The sequence below is a fragment of the Sitodiplosis mosellana genome, unplaced genomic scaffold, assembly GCF_009176505.1.
Source record: "Sitodiplosis mosellana isolate CC-2019 unplaced genomic scaffold, AAFC_SMos_1.0 Smas_scaffold_7304, whole genome shotgun sequence".
NCBI lineage: Eukaryota > Metazoa > Arthropoda > Insecta > Diptera > Cecidomyiidae > Sitodiplosis > Sitodiplosis mosellana.
Window position 1 is genome coordinate 10,908 of NW_022602399.1, and position 17,128 is coordinate 28,035.

Consider the following 17,128-nt stretch of genomic DNA (forward strand, 5'->3'; position numbering starts at 1 on the left):
CGTTACGGATAATATTTTCAATCTGTGGAAGTGGTGACAGTGACCCACGAATTTCCTCAAAATATCCATAAAAATTTCAAGTTACTTTCAAACTAAATGTCCATTTTTTCTCAATTTTTTAGACGTTTTGCAAACATCCCGTGGTTTTTTGTCAGTCGGTCACTTGTTCAGAAGTGACACAGGTATCTCTCTGGTTGCTGAATCTTTGCATCAAATCGCCGTCATTCGTTATGCATTGTGCCGAAACCTATTGATTTTGCAGCAAATTCTTATTGACTCCAGCGATCTGCCCATCGACACTTTGGAATATATTCGCTCAGATTGTATGCCCGAGACAGTTGTTTTCGTTCAGGCATACTATGTCATGGTGTGGATTTGTGAAACTTCCGAAACACTACCAACAACTGGAAATCTGTAAGATATTTTTTTTTTCATTTCGTACTTTTCGATTCAAAAGATTTGACTTCACTTTTACTTCTTTATCATAGGGATGCAAGCATTCAAAAATTGTCAACGCTGCAGCTGTCAGACTGTCGATACAAGAGTCGTCCAAATCATCCAACTACACTTTTGGAGCAATTCCTGCGAGGAAAAGGCTTGGAAGCCGGTGTTTGGATGTTACTTCAAGATCAATGCCGAGATATCACCGATTTCCAATGGAAAAATACACTGCTGCCGCTTGCTTCGATCGTCGGTCAATTACTGTAAGAAACTCTTTCAATTTGAATGAATATATTCGTAACTTTCTTTTGCTGAATTCTTCTTGTAACTGTTCTTAAACCATTGCTCAACAGATGGGCCGTTGATGGAAATTTCATTTTTGGTGAATGGTTGATTGGAAGCTGTCAACATATTTTGATCCAAGAATACGTTCGTTTGCTCAATAGCTGGTGTGAATGGAATAAATATTCACGTAAGTTAAATTTGAATATGGATATGGATATGGATATAGACATAGAAATATATAGATAATAATACGCATCATTTCCATTCAATCCTTCATTCAGGTCATTTCATCGCCGCTGTGTCGCTGCTCGATAACGGTGAACCGTACAAAGCATTCGATTTGTTCATGCAATGTGCAAAGGGTGTAAAACAAGAAGCGTTCCTCGTCAAAGTCATCCTACAATCGGCTGATGATTTAACCTTAAGTGAAGCTGTTACTCAGTACTATTTGCGTGTAATTCAGCTCTTTGAACAGTATTCATCCCAAGATTGTGTTATACAATTGGCAAAAGCGGCTATTGACGAGCTTGATCCATTAAGCCCTCAATTGGCTATGTTCCAATCGATTGTTTTTGCCAATCACTTAAGCCTAGAGCACTACGAAGAGGCATATCATTCACTCATTGCAAACACAGAACCCTCACGCCGTAAAGATTGCTTGCGTCAATTGGTTGTTTGTTTGTTCGAGAAGCAACGTTTGGATTTATTGATGGAGTTCCCATATTTGGGTTTGCAAGAAGAACTGGAGAACATTATCGAATCACGTGCCCGTTCGATGGCAATCGAAGATAATATCTACTACGATTTCCTTTACGCCTTCTACATTTCGAAATCCACAATGCGAAAGGCAGCGTCGGTTATGTACGAACAAGCATTGCGTTGCCAATTGGAAACGAAAACACTACCTGGCCTCGAGCATCGCTACGAATGTTTGTTGGCATGTGTAACGGCATTGAGTTTGGCCGATGACGAATATCGTTGGATTGCTCGACCGGTCATCAGCGATGAGATTCAAGACGAATACGATGAAAATGACATGGAAGTCGATGCCGAAGTGGTGCCAAAGCAAAAAGTAATTGTGAGCGAATTGGCTGAAATTCGAAGAGAATTGTTGTTAACCGATGCCATCATAACACTTGCTAAACATCGCAAGGAATTGAGCACCATTGTAAACGCAACTCCAGATGATGTAATTTCCGTTCTGTCGAATGCTGGTCTCTATACCGATGCCATTAAATTGGCCAATAGCTTCGAAAAACCCATCGCTAACATTTTACATGGGCTGGCATTCGCTTGTGTTCGTGCCACCGATGAAAGTTCCAATGACTCATGGGCTTGGCTTCAAGAAAACGATTTGGCCGACATTCCGCAGAAAAATTCACCCGGTGACATGGCCTGGCAACTACTACAGCGACTTATTGCACAGAATGAAGAGGAAGGTTTGACAACGCTACACAAAGCTGTTGCTAACCGACTACTGGGATTGGGAGAGTTTTTGCCACATTGGCTGTTCTTGTCGTATCGCAAGCGAAATGCATCGGAATTATTGAATTTGTACGTGACACATGGTCGCCTGGTTGAAGCAACTGATTTAGCCAAGGAGTATATTGCAGCGATGACCAACACTGGAGGCGAATACTTTGGCTTAAAGAATGCACTGCACGCAACAACATCAGCACTTTGTTTCCCTGTTAACACCGTCGATTCACTGTTACACAATTTGAAATTGAACAGCGATGAAGATGCAGAATATGCAGAATGCCATAAAGAACTGTCCAATGTGGTTAACAACTACCTCACCACAGCCGATCGCGTTTCGTTCGATAAAATTAAATATATTCGCGGTGTTGTCAATGCGGCCCGTTAAGTTTGGTGTTTTAAACTGAAGTAGCTTGTAAGATAATCTTACATTTGTTTAAGGAATTTTTTGTTTTTTCTTCTATGAATTGCGAAATAAATTATTCGAAATAGAATGAAAAGGAACAAGTTTTTCATTGTATCGTTTGCTACAAATAAACATTTTCTCTTCTTCTTCTACAAAAACTCACCTTGTGATTGAGTAATATCAAAACATGCAATTTTTATTCGAATATTTTATTATTTTAACATCAAATAAAGAGGAAAAAAATATATAAGGATTTAAAATAAAGGATTGAATTTAAATGTCCTTAATCTCTTGACCCAACAACGATAACTGACGCAAGAATTGCTTTGAATTGGACAGTGTCGATGCACCGTAAATTATACGTTTATTCGTGTTTGCCGTTTGTTTTTGCTGATAAAAAGAATGGAAACAAAGGAATTAGTTGGAAAAGGGTATGACCAATTGAATTTAGAATGCATAATCAAGTAGCATTAGACAATTCAAAATGGCATAATTGCATTGCAATTATTAATCGCAATCGCAAATACACAATGATTGCAAAATATCACTCACCTTGATAAAGTCAACAAGATTCTGGTATTCAATGTAATTACCACCACCAACAATAAATACGATTGCATCTTGGAATGGAGCCCGAGTTTTCGGCAATGTATCGCCACGTTTCAATAGTTTTGGATCCAAATAAAGATAGTCATCATTATCGTTACCACTGCGACAATCCATAAGCTGTTCCGTGATTTTCGTTACTGGTAAATTCTATTTTGGAACGACAAGAAATTGATTTTTACATTTTTTCTTTCAAAAATACTTTCATAAAACAGAAAAATGTCTGTGGATCGTAGAATTCCAATTTAAGTATACTTACGTGTCGTTTAACGACCAAATTCTTAACTCCTTCCATCACAAATGACGATCCTTGTGAAACTAATTTCGAGAACATGGAAACGGTCTTAGTGCCACCACCTTCGTACTGATTAGGTTGATTGAGTGCATTTGAGCGGTTCATAATACTCCTGAAATGGGAAAAAGTTTCTCATTAGTTCCAATGGTTGGTATTTGTGAAGAACGGAATTTTCGATTTCAGAAAAATTAATTTCGGAAATTCTACGATGAATAATAAAAATCGCAACAAAATATTGTAAATGGACATTAAAACTGGAACTCACTTCCAACGTTGAATGTAAGGCAGCGAAGATAGATCGCATCCGATTTCTTTGAGAATCGCTTCATATTTGGAGACTTCGCTTTCGGGCATATTCGGTGTACAAATGTAATAAATAATGAACAAACGCATTTTATCTTCGGGTTGTCCAAATTCTGAATCCTTCAGAATATCAATCAGCGGACGATCGAGTGTAAGTTTCGACATGATTTTCTCTTCAATTTCAAAGAACGAATCCAATCGCCTCGATTTGATGGAATTCAAAATGCAAGTGGCCACCTTAGTGTGCATGTCAATCAGGCGCTTCTTCTCCATAAGTTGTGGCAATGAATTCACAGCATTGGTCAGTTTTTCCGTATTATCATTGACCATTGCAAATGCAATTTCGTTCTCTCCATCAATGCCCATTGTGGTTTTCAACTGCTTGATTTCCTCTTCTGAGTTTCGATATTGTTCCAGTTCTTCTTGAATTGCCTCGGCCACCGTTGGGAACGGGCTACCTTTGTGAGTTTTCCAGAATTTATCCGAAATATCCAAATCGTACGACTTTTTCCCCTTTTGCTTGGCACCACCGTGCTCTTTGTTGTCATCATCATCGATCGCAACACGGTTGAGGGACAAATCAAGAACATCATGTGCCAATGCTTGATACGTCCAGGTGTGATGCAACGGTGTGGCCATATCGATATTACGATCTAGAATAATCAACAATGGTCGTTGAAAACTGAACGAACCGGCCTGTGTTGCGTCCATGTGAAACAAATTATTGCGTGCATCCCATAAATTCTCACGTAATTTCTTTTCCAACTTTCGAGCCACCATTTCAGCGGCCGTTCCCTTCAATGCTCGAATGATTGGCACATTCCCAATGGTCACAAATATGGAGAATAAACTGTCAACAATGCTTTCCATCATTTCCTCCATTTCGGTGTCACTGGTATTTGCACGATTGATCGAATAGTACGACAATGAGTCACTATTTTGATGCTTCAACACGAACATGTCATCTTCGAGTGTTATGAAGTTCACATATTGATCGTATACCTTGTGGATATTTGCCACACAACCGGCTGATAAAGCGGCGGCTGCGAGATCTTCAAGTTTTTGCCGTGAAATTGGTGCAATAAAATTCAAGTGATATACATCGTACAAGCTATTTTGGAAATCTTGGGCAATTCGACCCAGATTCTCGTCGGTTGGTGCACAGAAATATACTGCTGGCGCTTCAGGAATCGTATCACGATCGGAATGTAATTGTCTGTAAACGAATGAACGAAACGTCAAATTTGGTTTAATCAATGACAATTGTTGTGCATTTTTTTACTCACATATGCAAAGTAACACCCAGTTCACGAAGTTCACGGATGGAAATTAGTGGTGATATTATGTCTTGACCCACACGATCATAGATCAACACCTTCCAAACGGGCTCGGATGCCAATATTTTTGTTGTGCTGTTTACATTCAAATTTAGCATTTGCTTAATAGCCGCTGTAATTAATCGAATCATATATTTATTGCATCATTTCAGGCATTTACAAAAAGTTACACGTCATATCCAGTCCCTTGGAATTAGACTAATTCAAAATAAACCTCCAACTCACCTATTTGTCGGTCGCGTAACGAAACCATTTTTACAATTAATCAATTAGATTTCCCCGTTGGAAATTAGAAAATTGAGGCGAAGATTGATCAAATATAATAAGTTGATTAAAATGTTTTATGTAGGCTAGTTGTCTGTGGTAAACTAGTTGATCAGCCGATGTAATTCATTTAATTTCGGATAATTTTTTGACAATCACAAAAAGAAACCTCTTAAATTTTGATGGAATAGGCACAGTTTCCTTTGTGCTATAACAAATTACATGCGATTAAAACTTCTTTTTTTAATTCTCAAATAGAAACTTATATTTTAACAAAAAAAATATATACTGTCGACAGACAAAACATATCGTTGACGTTCCAATGAAACGTCACAAGTAAAACTGACGTCTACACTGCGTTTGGTTGCGCAACGCAATCAACGACCTAACGCACTATATCCTCTGATAATTGTGTGTTTATAGTACAAGCGACAATCTAATCAACTATTCGCATTTAAACTGAAATTTTCAACTCGAGCGCCTAACGTTTTTATGCTGTAAACAAATACACAACGAGAAACGAGGGGAAAAAAATCACATGGAATGTGCACATTGTATGAGTGGTATGTTGCCAGTATGGAAAGTTGGCAGCAAACGAAAGAACCGCTATACGCCTTTGGCAAATATATCTTACCCAAATCGAATGTGTTTCAATCGCCAAAATCAAGTATATCCATATATGTCAATTGAAATGCAACTGGTTTTTGGTACTCTTAATATAATTTTAATTGATGTCTTTCATAAGAAATTGGTACTTTTTCAAGTTTTGGCCACACAGAATTTTCATCTTTAAATCTGATACACAGCTAATGGTTTTTTTCTCTTCATTTATGAACATTGAAAGAGCTCGTGTCTTCTAAATCATAGCTACGTGGTAGGCTACGTGTTGTGAGTTTGAAACGGTTGGCTTCAGGAGATATATGGATTTCTCTAAGTTTTTCTATCTGCTTAAAGTCTATACCATAAGCACCATCCTCCCAATCTGTGCATTCTTCTGTCTCATCGTTTTCAATGGATTCCGCAGCTGCAATAGATTTTTCAGTTTTAGATGATTCCTTCAGTTCATTTATCTCGTTGCCGATGATGGATGAGTGGCTATCGTTTGCCAATAGTTCATTGATTCCTGCATTGGGAAAGAATGAACGATTTTGAGTTATTTACCCAATATATTTAATTTTCATGAAGCAACAATAGTGCAGCACCTTCATCACACGGTATTCCACATGATTGCATCAGTTTGGTCACCAGATCTAATGCATTCGCATCTTCATCCGTTTTTAATTTGTCACTTATGACTTGCATCTTTTCCACTTTATCATTCATTTCTTGCTTGAGTTTTTCAACATTTCGCTTGAGCTCTTTGTGTGCTTCATAAATTTCACGAAGCTCCTCTTCAGATGCCGGATGCCCATCAGCTTCTTCGAGAGTTTTTAAAAGTTTTTCGGGCAGTTGATCGATGTCTATGGTGGTAACAATGAAGATGATAAGTGGAATATAGCATTTTTTTCCACTATCTTATTATAACTTACATGCTTCGTATTCTTCCATGGTGTCGTTCAATGTTCAAAAGTGGAAGAAACAAATTGAATATTCTAAACTGATGTTATATTCCGTTTTACAGACTCCGAACAACTGAAACACGATGGAAATAATAACTCACTTACTTAATAATTCGAAAAGTTCATAATTATAAATGGAATTTATTCGAGCATTGCTACAAAAAAATCAACTTTTATCAATCGAACGAAATAAACCGTAATATTTTCTGCAAAATCACAGTCGCTCAACCATCGTGCGCAAATGTCAAATGCAAACGATTGCATTCCTTATTTGTAAACAAGCTGCTGATGTTAGCAAAATTTCATACATATGATTCAAATGTTGTCACAAATTTAAACATACCCTTGATTTGTTGGGACAGAGTGACAACATGCATTTTGAATTTCAACATATAATTTTCACATTGATTTGAACGAATTGATTTATTAAAAACACATAAACAACGGAGAAAAATTACACATTGAAAATAATAATTCCGTACAGAATGGATGTTTATTCAATAATTTCAGTGGTATTGAGGGCTTCAGTTGCTTCTACTTTTGGAATGAGCTTGATGTAGGTGCGATAATCACAGGCAAAGTTGTTTGATGACACAAGCAGTGAAATTCCGAAGTCTTTGCGCTCTTTATCGTATTCATTTCTACAAAGGGAAGAAGTGTGTTCAATAAATTGGACGAGAAAAATGAAAAACTAAACAAGATTATTGGAATGAATCCATACGTTTTAAGTTGATTTTTGGCACTTCTCACTGGCATCCAACGGCCCGTGACAGGATTTTCATTAGCTGTCATAACACCGCGCACAGCAAGGCCAACTCCGATTTCTGCGCACAGATCCGAACGCCATTCATTCAACATAACATCGGAATGACTGATGCAATCTATGGCACTGATGATTTCTTCTAGCCGCTGGAAGTGGGTAATGTAATTGTGGTGTATGAGATTTATCGATGTGGTCGGTTGAGTTGTGAGCAAACTGGTTATTTCATCCGGTGAATGTAGGAATGTTTTGTTGCCAAGTGCATCGGCTTCTTCTTTGTCTGTGAAATAGCGAAGAAATAACAACGGTTTTCTTTGGCTTAAATTTTTTTTAGCTCATTAACTCACATTTTGGATTGAAAACCCGACCGAGAGCGTGTAGAACGGTGATATTTTCATCAGTGCCTAAAGACTTTAATTTTGATTTAGATTTTTTGGTATTTTTGGTTTTCTTGTTAAGGTTGAGAGACTGGACTGGTAACATTGTGGAATCTGGAAGAAAAATCGACGTTTTTAGATATTTCTTTTTTTTTTTGTTTCTAAAAAATTTACGTTCAACATTGTTCTATTCATAGAATCGATGGCATGGTAGAAGAAATTCCACTCACTTTTCTGAGATGCAAAATGTAAATTGATCACCGCACTGCGAATATCCCCTTGCGACGACAAAACGATCGATTCGATTGTATCTTTGCTTGGTTCGGTGTAGTATTTTTTGAAACCATTTTGCCCCATAATATCACAGATTCGTTTCAGTCCTTTCTTCAGCATTGTGTCAGCCACTGGATTGAAACTGATCGATGTGATATTGAATCGGCTTCGAATTTCATCGGTGAACAAATTGAAGCTGATGTTGAGCGTACGCGATTTTGTGTCTGCGACGATGAAAATCAATGGTGATTTACCGTAGCTGGAGTATCTTCTGCAAGTGGCACAAGGTTTAACATAGGAGAGAAAGACAAAAAATTAATTATTTTTCATTCTCTGTTTGAATCAGAAAAATATGTTCATGAAACTTACTCTAAAACTTCCTCAAAACTGCTCGGATCTTTGATGAATATGTTTGGAAAGTCTTCAACCAAAACGAGCCGTTTTGTTGCTGTATCAAATACCGATCGATATCGTGACGATTGGAACAGAAACTGTGTGAATTTGTCGATTTGGCTTTCCGAAAATGTCACTTTATCATTGTCAGTTCGATCATAACGCGGATGTTCCAGATCCATTGGAGTGACCCATTCACTGATTGTGTATCCAAATTCCTGAGCAATGATTTTGATTGTAGCCGATTTGCCGCTGCCACTTGGCCCAGTCACCAAAACGATAGGTGCAGCATTTTTCATTCGTTTGTCTTTAATCACTCGAAACCAATCCTCAACTTCGGCGACTTTTTTCGCATGTATGGCGAGGTCCACTTTGGTGCGTGGTGCAAAATTCTCAATCCAATTCGATGATTTGAAATCGGTATGAATCATGGTGACTTCAGCCGTGGGTTTCTGAATTTCAGCAGTCGTTTGATTGTTGTTGTCCAGACTCGATAAATCCAATTCGCTAAAATTAATCGAATCATCCTCGTTCGAAAACACACTCTGCATCTTCGGCCGTTTTTGTGTGTTCACTGCAGGGGATTGTGGCGCATCAAACGCTGATTTGAACCACTTTTTCTATACGAATATTTTATTTTCAATTAAAAACGAAAAAATACTTCAACTTCGTTATGAATTGTTGTTATTTTACCTGCTTTGTGGCCATTTTCACTGAACTTTTCTCGGAATAAACAATTTCAAGGGAATTTTATGCTGCGCTCTATCCAATCAACTGTTGAATGCGTTGACATTCAATTTTTGACTGAATGTCCATTGGCATTGACTCTGTAACAACGTTTGACAGATCGCTTTGTTCGATTCACTATGGTGTTTTAGTGAACGCACCCTTACTCTAGCGTATTATGTCAGTCAGTCAGTGTCTCAAGTGAAGGAATGAGAATAACACGCACAATGGTTTATTGTACAACAATGAACGAAAAAACATTGAAAACAAAATAAAAGAAAGTCGAATCGCGATTTTCGATCTTTGAATATTGAATAGTGGCAACGCAAGCAATCGAATTTTATTCATGCTTTTATTTCTTTATCTAAACAATTGTCTAAGATAAACAAATGTGTCTTGTGTGTGTCAGATCTGCATTTATCGTAAATGAGTAATCAGTGTATTTTTAGTATTGAAATATCGAATTTAGGAGAGAATAATCGTCACAAATTGCAAAAAAAACACGTATTCCCAGTTAAACAGTGCTGATCGAAGCAAATAATCAACTTGTATAATTTGTTTGAAAGTAAATTACGAAACAAAAACTATTTAGTTCACAAAAAAATGAAAATCAACGAGAAGAATTTGTGTTATTTTGCGACATCGCCGCCAATCGATCTAGAGGGCTGGCTTCAGAAGCGTGGTGAAGTGAATAAATCATGGCAACGGCGATATTTTGTACTTAAAGGCAATTTACTGTTCTACTTTGAGAAGAAAGGTGACCGTGAACCGATTGGAGTAATCATTTTAGAAGGATGTACAATAGGTTTGTTGCGTACAATTTGTGTGTGTATGTTTGCATTTGCCCTGCCTTTCACAACCAACATCATATGATTGAAATTTGTTTGTCTTCGTTTTTTTGTTATTGTTTGGCTTTTAGAACTGGCTGAAGAGGCTGAACATTATTGTTTTCAACTTATATTCCACGGCATAAACAATCGAACGTATTATCTGAGTGCAGAGACACAAGAAATGTGAGTCTTAAAAATATAACTCAAGGTAAAGAAAACCTTCTAATGAACGTTTTGTTTGTGTGTGTATGGGTGTGATGATTTACAGAATGGAGCAATGGATGAGAGCATTGACGTGTGCCGGTTATGAATACATGAAATTGATGGTTGCAGAACTGCAGCGACAGCTGAACGAAATCGAAAAGTCGAAGGGTAAAGAAGACTAATTAAAACTCCTACAATTCCCTGCTGATTGTTCCGTCCAACTAGCTAGCGAATTAAAATTTTTGTATATACATATTGAAATTGTTATGTCTTTTGTGCTTTGTTCCCATTGATTTTCCTTTGCTTAATTAAATATTCGCTGTAAATTGCACGGCATTTGGTCAATTTAAGCTATTTTTGACTGGTTTTGTTCACTTCATTTCGTATCAAATTGAAATACACGATCTATTTATAGATTCAACAAATTGTTCGATCGAATCGGTGCCGAAGCCACCGCCGCGACGTAATCAACGCGAAAATCCATTTGATCGGCCAGCACGACCAGCACCTCCACCTCCAAAATGTGTAACTGCACCGAACTCAAACCCAAATACTCAAGGTAAAGAAAAGAAACAGCAATTGCACTTAAATCATCTTAATTAAACCACTGGTTTTGATAATTGCCTTAATTTATTCATCACTTGGCTTAAATGAGTGCGTGTTCATGTTGTTAAATTATCTGTGTCTATTTTTTTTTTCTTTCTTTCTTTCTTTCTATTTACTTTTCTGCAAAACAAACTCTGTGGCTCGTCTGCGTGTATGCGTTCCCCCCAAATATAACCGCAAATGCAAAATGTGATTGTAACCAAAAACGAATATATGTTTCTATCTGAACAAACATGCACAAAATACTTATAGCTTCTAACGGTGGTGGGATGGGTTCCAAATCGGCAACATCATCGTCGTCGTCGTCGTCGTCGTTGCAGCAATCATTTGCTAACCGATCACCGGTCGGTTGTGGTGACCCTCCATCCAATCTAACTGCATCCAGCGACAGTAAGCTGAAATCTCACACCGAGTTCAATTTTCAAACGGTGCATGAGGCCTTTGGCCGTGAAATTGAGCAAGACCTAAAAGAACGACGACGACTTAAAGAACTAGCACAACAACCATTGATTCAATTCTAAAATGAAAATTTAAGTAGTTTTCCCCCCGATATAATAATAATAATGATAACAGTTACTACCTACTTGATATAGCATATACTGTAATGTTAATGAATATGCAAAGCATGTGATGGAATTTTCAAATTTGGTTGCATGATGATCATATATGTTTCATTTGCTCTTTTTTTGTATTTGGTATTAAAAATGGAAATTAGCTTTTAAGGATGAATTATTCTTCTTTTTTTTCGTTGTAAAATTTATTTTCGAAAGAAAAGTCCGTTGTCAATGATGCTTGGATTATATTAAACCTGTAACACAATTGTGTTGCTGAGAATAGAAATGGCAATGCAGTACAGTGTTTGAACTGAATCGCAGCATGAAACTTTTTATGTAGCATGAAAAATGGGAATTTCGATGGTGGTTTTTTTTGTATTTTCCGCGAAAAAGAGTCATCTTCAACAAATGTCATTGGTCAAGTTCTAAAACTTCACTGAATACATTAACTCATTATCGCTTATCATTTCCGCAGAAATGATAACACAGAAAACCACATTCGAAATTCCCATTTTTTATACTGCATGCATAAAATTGAAGCGATGATTCATGTTGCGTTTTTAAGAAACATATTTCATGTTGCACTTCAGTTCAAACACTTCTGTATTCCCATTTTGTTTATTAACAACACAATTCTATATCTAATAACTACATTATGAATGAATACCTCATATCATCATTTGCTGTACTTCATTTAAAAGGGATCTTGAACATAATTAATTACAATTTTTTATAGAATCGATACATAAAATAGAATTTAATGAACAGAATAAGGCCACATTGATGGAGTCGCATTTTTGATGTTGAAATCGTTTCCTTCACAACCATTCATCAATCATCCAGTTTTATTTTGTCCAGCGCATTGTTTTTTTTCTGGAAGCTATTTACGACAACGATTCACAGGTTCTACTCCTTTCTTCCCCCCCAATAAAATGATGTCAATTGTTGAAAACGATGCTACCAGCTTTAGGTTCATTTAATCGAAACACAGTTGAGATTTTGATGCAAATATTTTTTTTTCGGGCAAATGAATGAAAAATTTGATATGTTGACGAAATTTAGTTTTTTCAGAAAATAAAATTGTATGAAGGCTAATATGACGGGAAAAAATAATTAGCTAAAATATCTGAATTTTGATTTATTTTCACGAAGTCTCAACTGTGTGTGTGTAGAATAAAAACAAGACATGTGACAAGTAAAATCATTTCATGACGAAAAAATGTATATTTAAAACATATTGTTAAAACATGCGGAACATAATTTCAGTCTTATCAACGAATTTGTTGTCCGAAGTAGACAGTTATGAGATCAATTAATTTATTATCGATTTGTGAATAATAAAAAAAAAACAAATAAATTGTATCAAGGAATCATAAAATGAAAATCCTTTTGTTTGATTTCATTTCAGCTGAGAAAAAAATCTGAAAATAGGATAAGTAGCTGAAATAATTTAGAAATAAATAGTCTTACCTCCGTAAGACGAACTTTTCCGCACCATTTTCATAGCGTTCAGCTTTTATTCAGATTTAGCCTAGGAAATTTATAAGAATTTTCAGAAAAAAACAACAGTACGTTCATGTATTTTATGGAAAATTGCATTATGATTCCGAAAATCTTGATGATGATTTCATATTCAAATGAAATAAAACGTCTGATTGTCTTTATTGTCGTCTGAATACTGAAAAAAATGGAACAAAATGTGACGAGTTGAAAAAAATACCATTTAAAAACAAACCACATTTTTCTTGACCAAAATCATAACGCGTCTTTCTTTTACATTGTATTTTGTATATGGCAGCCCTTTGAATCCATAGAACAACATGAATGAGCGAAGGAGTGATTTGAAACTCTCATACAAAAGCGCGATTTTTAACATAATAAAGAACAAAAAATGCAAGAAATTTTGAATTATTATACCGATTTGATACGAAAAAGGTAGGTTAGCAGGTGCTAGGTTCTTCCTGGGCCCTTATTAATTTGATCAAATAAATCGAGTGGGAGTGATGAAATTCACCTGGGGAGCCTATTTTGGGTACCTTCCGAACAAAAGTTCGATTTTTCAAGGAATTTTGAACTAACATACCGATTTAATACCAAAAAGGTGGGTTAGCGGGTGCTAGGTTGTTCCGGGGCCCCTATTATTTTGATGAAATAAATCGGGTGGGCATGATAAAACCCACCTGGGAGCCTATTTTGGGTACCTCCCGAACAAAAGTTCGATTTTTTGAAGGTTTTTCATAGGCTAGGTATCCTAGGGTACATCTGGGGTGGCTGAAAATTTAATGGTTTTCAAGTCTAACGAAGCACAAACGTTTGGTACTTGCAGAATTTCATTTCCTATTCTGGTGTTTGAGCAATCGCGCTAAAAAAAAATTTGCGTACAGCGTACAGGGTACGACACACCCACATTAACATAGCAAAATAACCACTGTATCGTGCTTTTTGGTTTCGAAAATGGATAGAAAAATGGTTTTTCGGGGTACCTAGGTTTTGAAGTGATTACAATACTTTTACACACGACATGGGCGTGCGGAAAAGTAACAATCCAAGGAAAACTTGGACAAAATTGATGAATAAACAACCGTTTTTTTCATATACAAAACAACAATCAGTTTTATTTTCAATTTCATGTTTTTTTTTCTCCATAGATAATATACTTTTCATTTTTCTTTTTCTCTTTCTCACATATTTCATGCATTCCACCGTTGTTTCGATGGATGAAATTATTTTTCTGTTTTTTTTTTATATCGTGAATTAACATTTCTTAATCATCAAATTTCAAAAAAAAATTGTTTGTACGTAAATAGATTTTTTTAAATTCTTTATAACATTGGTTTTCATATTGAAAAATAAAATTACTATTTAAATTAGAAACTTAAAAACTAAACACAATTTGTCATACAGATTAATGGAATGTATTGGGTGTATGTGTGTGTGTGTGTGATTTTATTATTCTTCTCTTAAAAAAAGAGAGACAAATTTCAGTGTTTTACAATTTTTTTCTTCATGTGTCGCCATGATATTCAGCTGTGCCTAATTAAAAAAAAAAACGATGCGAAATGGCATCGATTCGAGTGTTTTGGAGTTTGAACATAAACCAAAGAAAATGAAATGATTTTAAATAAATGATGTGGTCATGTTGTTGATTCCATCAAATGGTTGAGTAAGAGGATTACGAGAAGAAGAAAAAAAAAGACAACAACAATACCATAAGAACAATAGTTATGATAAACGAACAAAGTGGAACACAGATAGATTGATTTGTCTATTGTTGTAATGTGTGCGTTTAGAGTAGGCAAAAAAAAGAGTTCACAAAAATTGAGATAGTAAGGAAATAAATATAAGAAGAAGAGATGATTTACATATAAAATTCGACTGAGCACACGCCATCAAAAACACACACACACACAATCGATTGTGTCTGGTTCTTTTTGATGACAATTGATAAATTAGTTTGCATTTAGTATGCCACCATCTGTTTAAATATCTCGTGAAAACTTTTGCCATACAATTTTCGATCCATTCGACAAGTTTGGACATATCATCAAGAAAATACACGCACACATATCGTTCGCTCTTCGATGTACGTGCCAACATCATCCCGAAAACAGGTTTGCACTTTGCCAAAAACATTAGCTATTTGTTCACCGTTCATAAAGTGTGTGCTATTCATTCAAAGGTATTCGGCTGTTTGATTGGTTGGCTTGACACACAAATGTCCACACTTACAAAAAACGGTATTAGCACACACATCCTGATTGGATTCTGTATCGGATTTTTTGTTATCCACGCGTCAACACCAATAATTAACATCAATTTCACAATTAATAAATATCTAAAATGTTCATGTGGTGGTAAAACACCATCATCAATTTGTTTGTTTTTTATACGTAATATGTGTATGTCGGGTCGTACGTTTCCTGTTCGACTCAATGAAACCACTCAATTTGTCTATTTTGTTGTTCTTTTTCACCAAAATGTGTTCTTGATATCTAAATATTTGTATATCCTCATTGTTTTATCCATTTATCTTTCATCTTCGTCATTGTTTTTATCTTCATTTTAATTTAGGTAAAACGATTCTTAAAAGCTGCACCTGTCGATTAAAGTATTATCTCATCATAGAATTTTTCATGTTATCATTATTTTTTGTTGTGTTTTTTGTTTTTGTTTGTGTGTAAGCATATCGAAAAATATTAAAACAAGATTTACACTAAATTTCATCGTTTCATTTTGGTATAATGATTTTCCTCGTTCTTTTTTCTCTTCGTCTCATTGAATATGGGTTTGCTTGTTTTCTCTGTCTTGTTGAGTGTGAGTAATGAGTGTTAATGCATGTGGTTTTGCTTTGTGTATGTGTGATACAAATCTAGAACAATATCAATACAATATTTCCACCACAAATAACATCGAAACAAATCTCTTGTCTAAGTTTATTTGTTTTTCGGTATGTGTTTTCAAGCGAATTGATTGAAATTCTGCTGCGTGTGTATGTGACTTATTCTTCGCCGATAAATTGTCTATCTATGTTAGTGACCAGCACTTAAAAATTTGATGCATCTCATTGTTGAGAATTGTTCAGTCAACGCCACGAGACACATATCAACAAATATTTGAAACAATTTTCTCTATCCTTTTTTTGTTCATCTAATTCAATTTTTCCTTTTTTTTTCATTTTCTCAAAATCATTTTAACTAATTATTTATACATTTATTTAATGACACAATATTTATAATTTAGGTCGCCGTGTCAATAAAAATACTACAGTTTCGCATTCAATCATGAACGGAAGAAAACCCCAGACATTTTTATTATGGATAACAAATTCTGTGTGCACTTTTGTGTCCTCACTAAAACCGTGACTAATTTGCTCAATCTAGATTGGTTCTTCCTCTTCTGCTTCTGCTGAAAGTACACACATTACATTCATTTAGTTTTATTTTAGACAACAATTGACATTTAAAATTCTTCGTCGTTTGCTAGTTTTCTCCGGCTTCTGTCGAATTTGAAACTCTCGACATTTTTATTTGTTAATTCGATTAAAAACTCTTCTTTTTTTTGCTAGATCCATTTTGTTGTTGTTATAAAAAGAGTTGGCCAGTGCAATTGATCCTGTGTGAGTCACAGAAACAGCACTGACACTCGGTCTCTGTATAATTAAATAATTTTTATTCGTTGGTTTTTGCACATTAAGGTCACTCAAATTAGTTCATTTTCTCTCTATATATATCGTTATGAATATTTTATACGATTTTAAGTGTTAAATTGGATTTCTCTTTTCAGTGATGTTATTGTTATATTTTTTTCGCTTCATTTAGATTTCTGCCCAATGCGAATACATTATATTGATATGGATCAAGGAAAAAAAATAGTTTTGAATGAAATTTTTCTATTACATTTTTTTTCTCTTTCTCAATCGATTGATACAAA

The 17,128-nt window shown here is 35.5% G+C and overlaps 5 protein-coding genes across 9 annotated transcripts in view; 2 read left to right on the top strand and 3 right to left on the bottom strand.

Annotated features, from left to right (window-relative positions):
• LOC129580218 (nuclear pore complex protein Nup160 homolog) overlaps positions 1–2,705 on the top strand; it is a 10,963-nt gene extending 8,258 nt beyond the window's left edge. For all 3 annotated transcript variants that reach the window (XM_055470436.1, XM_055470439.1, XM_055470438.1), the window contains 4 exons: positions 123–414; positions 489–704; positions 795–913; positions 1,008–2,705. In XM_055470436.1, the coding sequence (XP_055326411.1) occupies positions 123–414; positions 489–704; positions 795–913; positions 1,008–2,593 (2,213 nt within the window). In that variant the 3' untranslated portion in view covers positions 2,594–2,705. The remainder of the gene's footprint in view (positions 1–122; positions 415–488; positions 705–794; positions 914–1,007) is intronic.
• A 76-nt stretch (positions 2,706–2,781) lies between these two features.
• LOC129580219 (protein sly1 homolog) lies at positions 2,782–5,853 on the bottom strand. Its single transcript, XM_055470440.1, has 6 exons — positions 5,378–5,853; positions 5,102–5,264; positions 3,778–5,031; positions 3,477–3,624; positions 3,164–3,367; positions 2,782–3,001 (listed from the first exon to the last, which is right to left on the bottom strand). The coding sequence occupies exons 1-6, from the start codon at positions 5,403–5,405 to the stop codon at positions 2,885–2,887; spliced, it is 1,914 nt and encodes a 637-aa protein (XP_055326415.1). The 5' UTR covers positions 5,406–5,853; the 3' UTR covers positions 2,782–2,884.
• Positions 5,854–6,117: 264 nt separating this feature from the next.
• Positions 6,118–7,246, bottom strand: LOC129580222 (uncharacterized). Of its 2 annotated transcripts, XM_055470445.1 has the most exons (4): positions 7,171–7,246; positions 6,946–7,048; positions 6,619–6,876; positions 6,118–6,539 (listed from the first exon to the last, which is right to left on the bottom strand). In XM_055470445.1, exons 2-4 carry the CDS (start codon positions 6,962–6,964, stop codon positions 6,241–6,243), a joined length of 576 nt encoding a protein of 191 aa, XP_055326420.1. In that variant the 5' UTR covers positions 6,965–7,048; positions 7,171–7,246; the 3' UTR covers positions 6,118–6,240. The 2 variants fall into 2 exon arrangements, with proteins under 2 accessions (XP_055326420.1, XP_055326419.1); XM_055470444.1 differs by having other exon boundaries at positions 6,946–7,232.
• Positions 7,247–7,379: 133 nt separating this feature from the next.
• Positions 7,380–9,610, bottom strand: LOC129580220 (cell cycle checkpoint protein RAD17-like). The gene is made up of 6 exons (XM_055470441.1): positions 9,472–9,610; positions 8,755–9,398; positions 8,343–8,656; positions 8,083–8,226; positions 7,697–8,015; positions 7,380–7,616 (listed from the first exon to the last, which is right to left on the bottom strand). The coding sequence occupies exons 1-6, from the start codon at positions 9,484–9,486 to the stop codon at positions 7,469–7,471; spliced, it is 1,584 nt and encodes a 527-aa protein (XP_055326416.1). The 5' UTR covers positions 9,487–9,610; the 3' UTR covers positions 7,380–7,468.
• Positions 9,611–9,687: 77 nt separating this feature from the next.
• On the top strand, positions 9,688–13,082 carry LOC129580221 (sesquipedalian-1-like). 2 transcript variants are annotated; one of them, XM_055470442.1, is made up of 5 exons: positions 9,688–10,309; positions 10,424–10,517; positions 10,603–10,706; positions 10,954–11,097; positions 11,397–13,082. In XM_055470442.1, exons 1-5 carry the CDS (start codon positions 10,108–10,110, stop codon positions 11,663–11,665), a joined length of 813 nt encoding a protein of 270 aa, XP_055326417.1. In that variant the 5' UTR covers positions 9,688–10,107; the 3' UTR covers positions 11,666–13,082. The 2 variants fall into 2 exon arrangements, with proteins under 2 accessions (XP_055326417.1, XP_055326418.1); XM_055470443.1 differs by having other exon boundaries at positions 9,692–10,309; positions 12,435–13,082.
• The last annotated feature ends 4,046 nt before the right edge of the window (positions 13,083–17,128 follow it).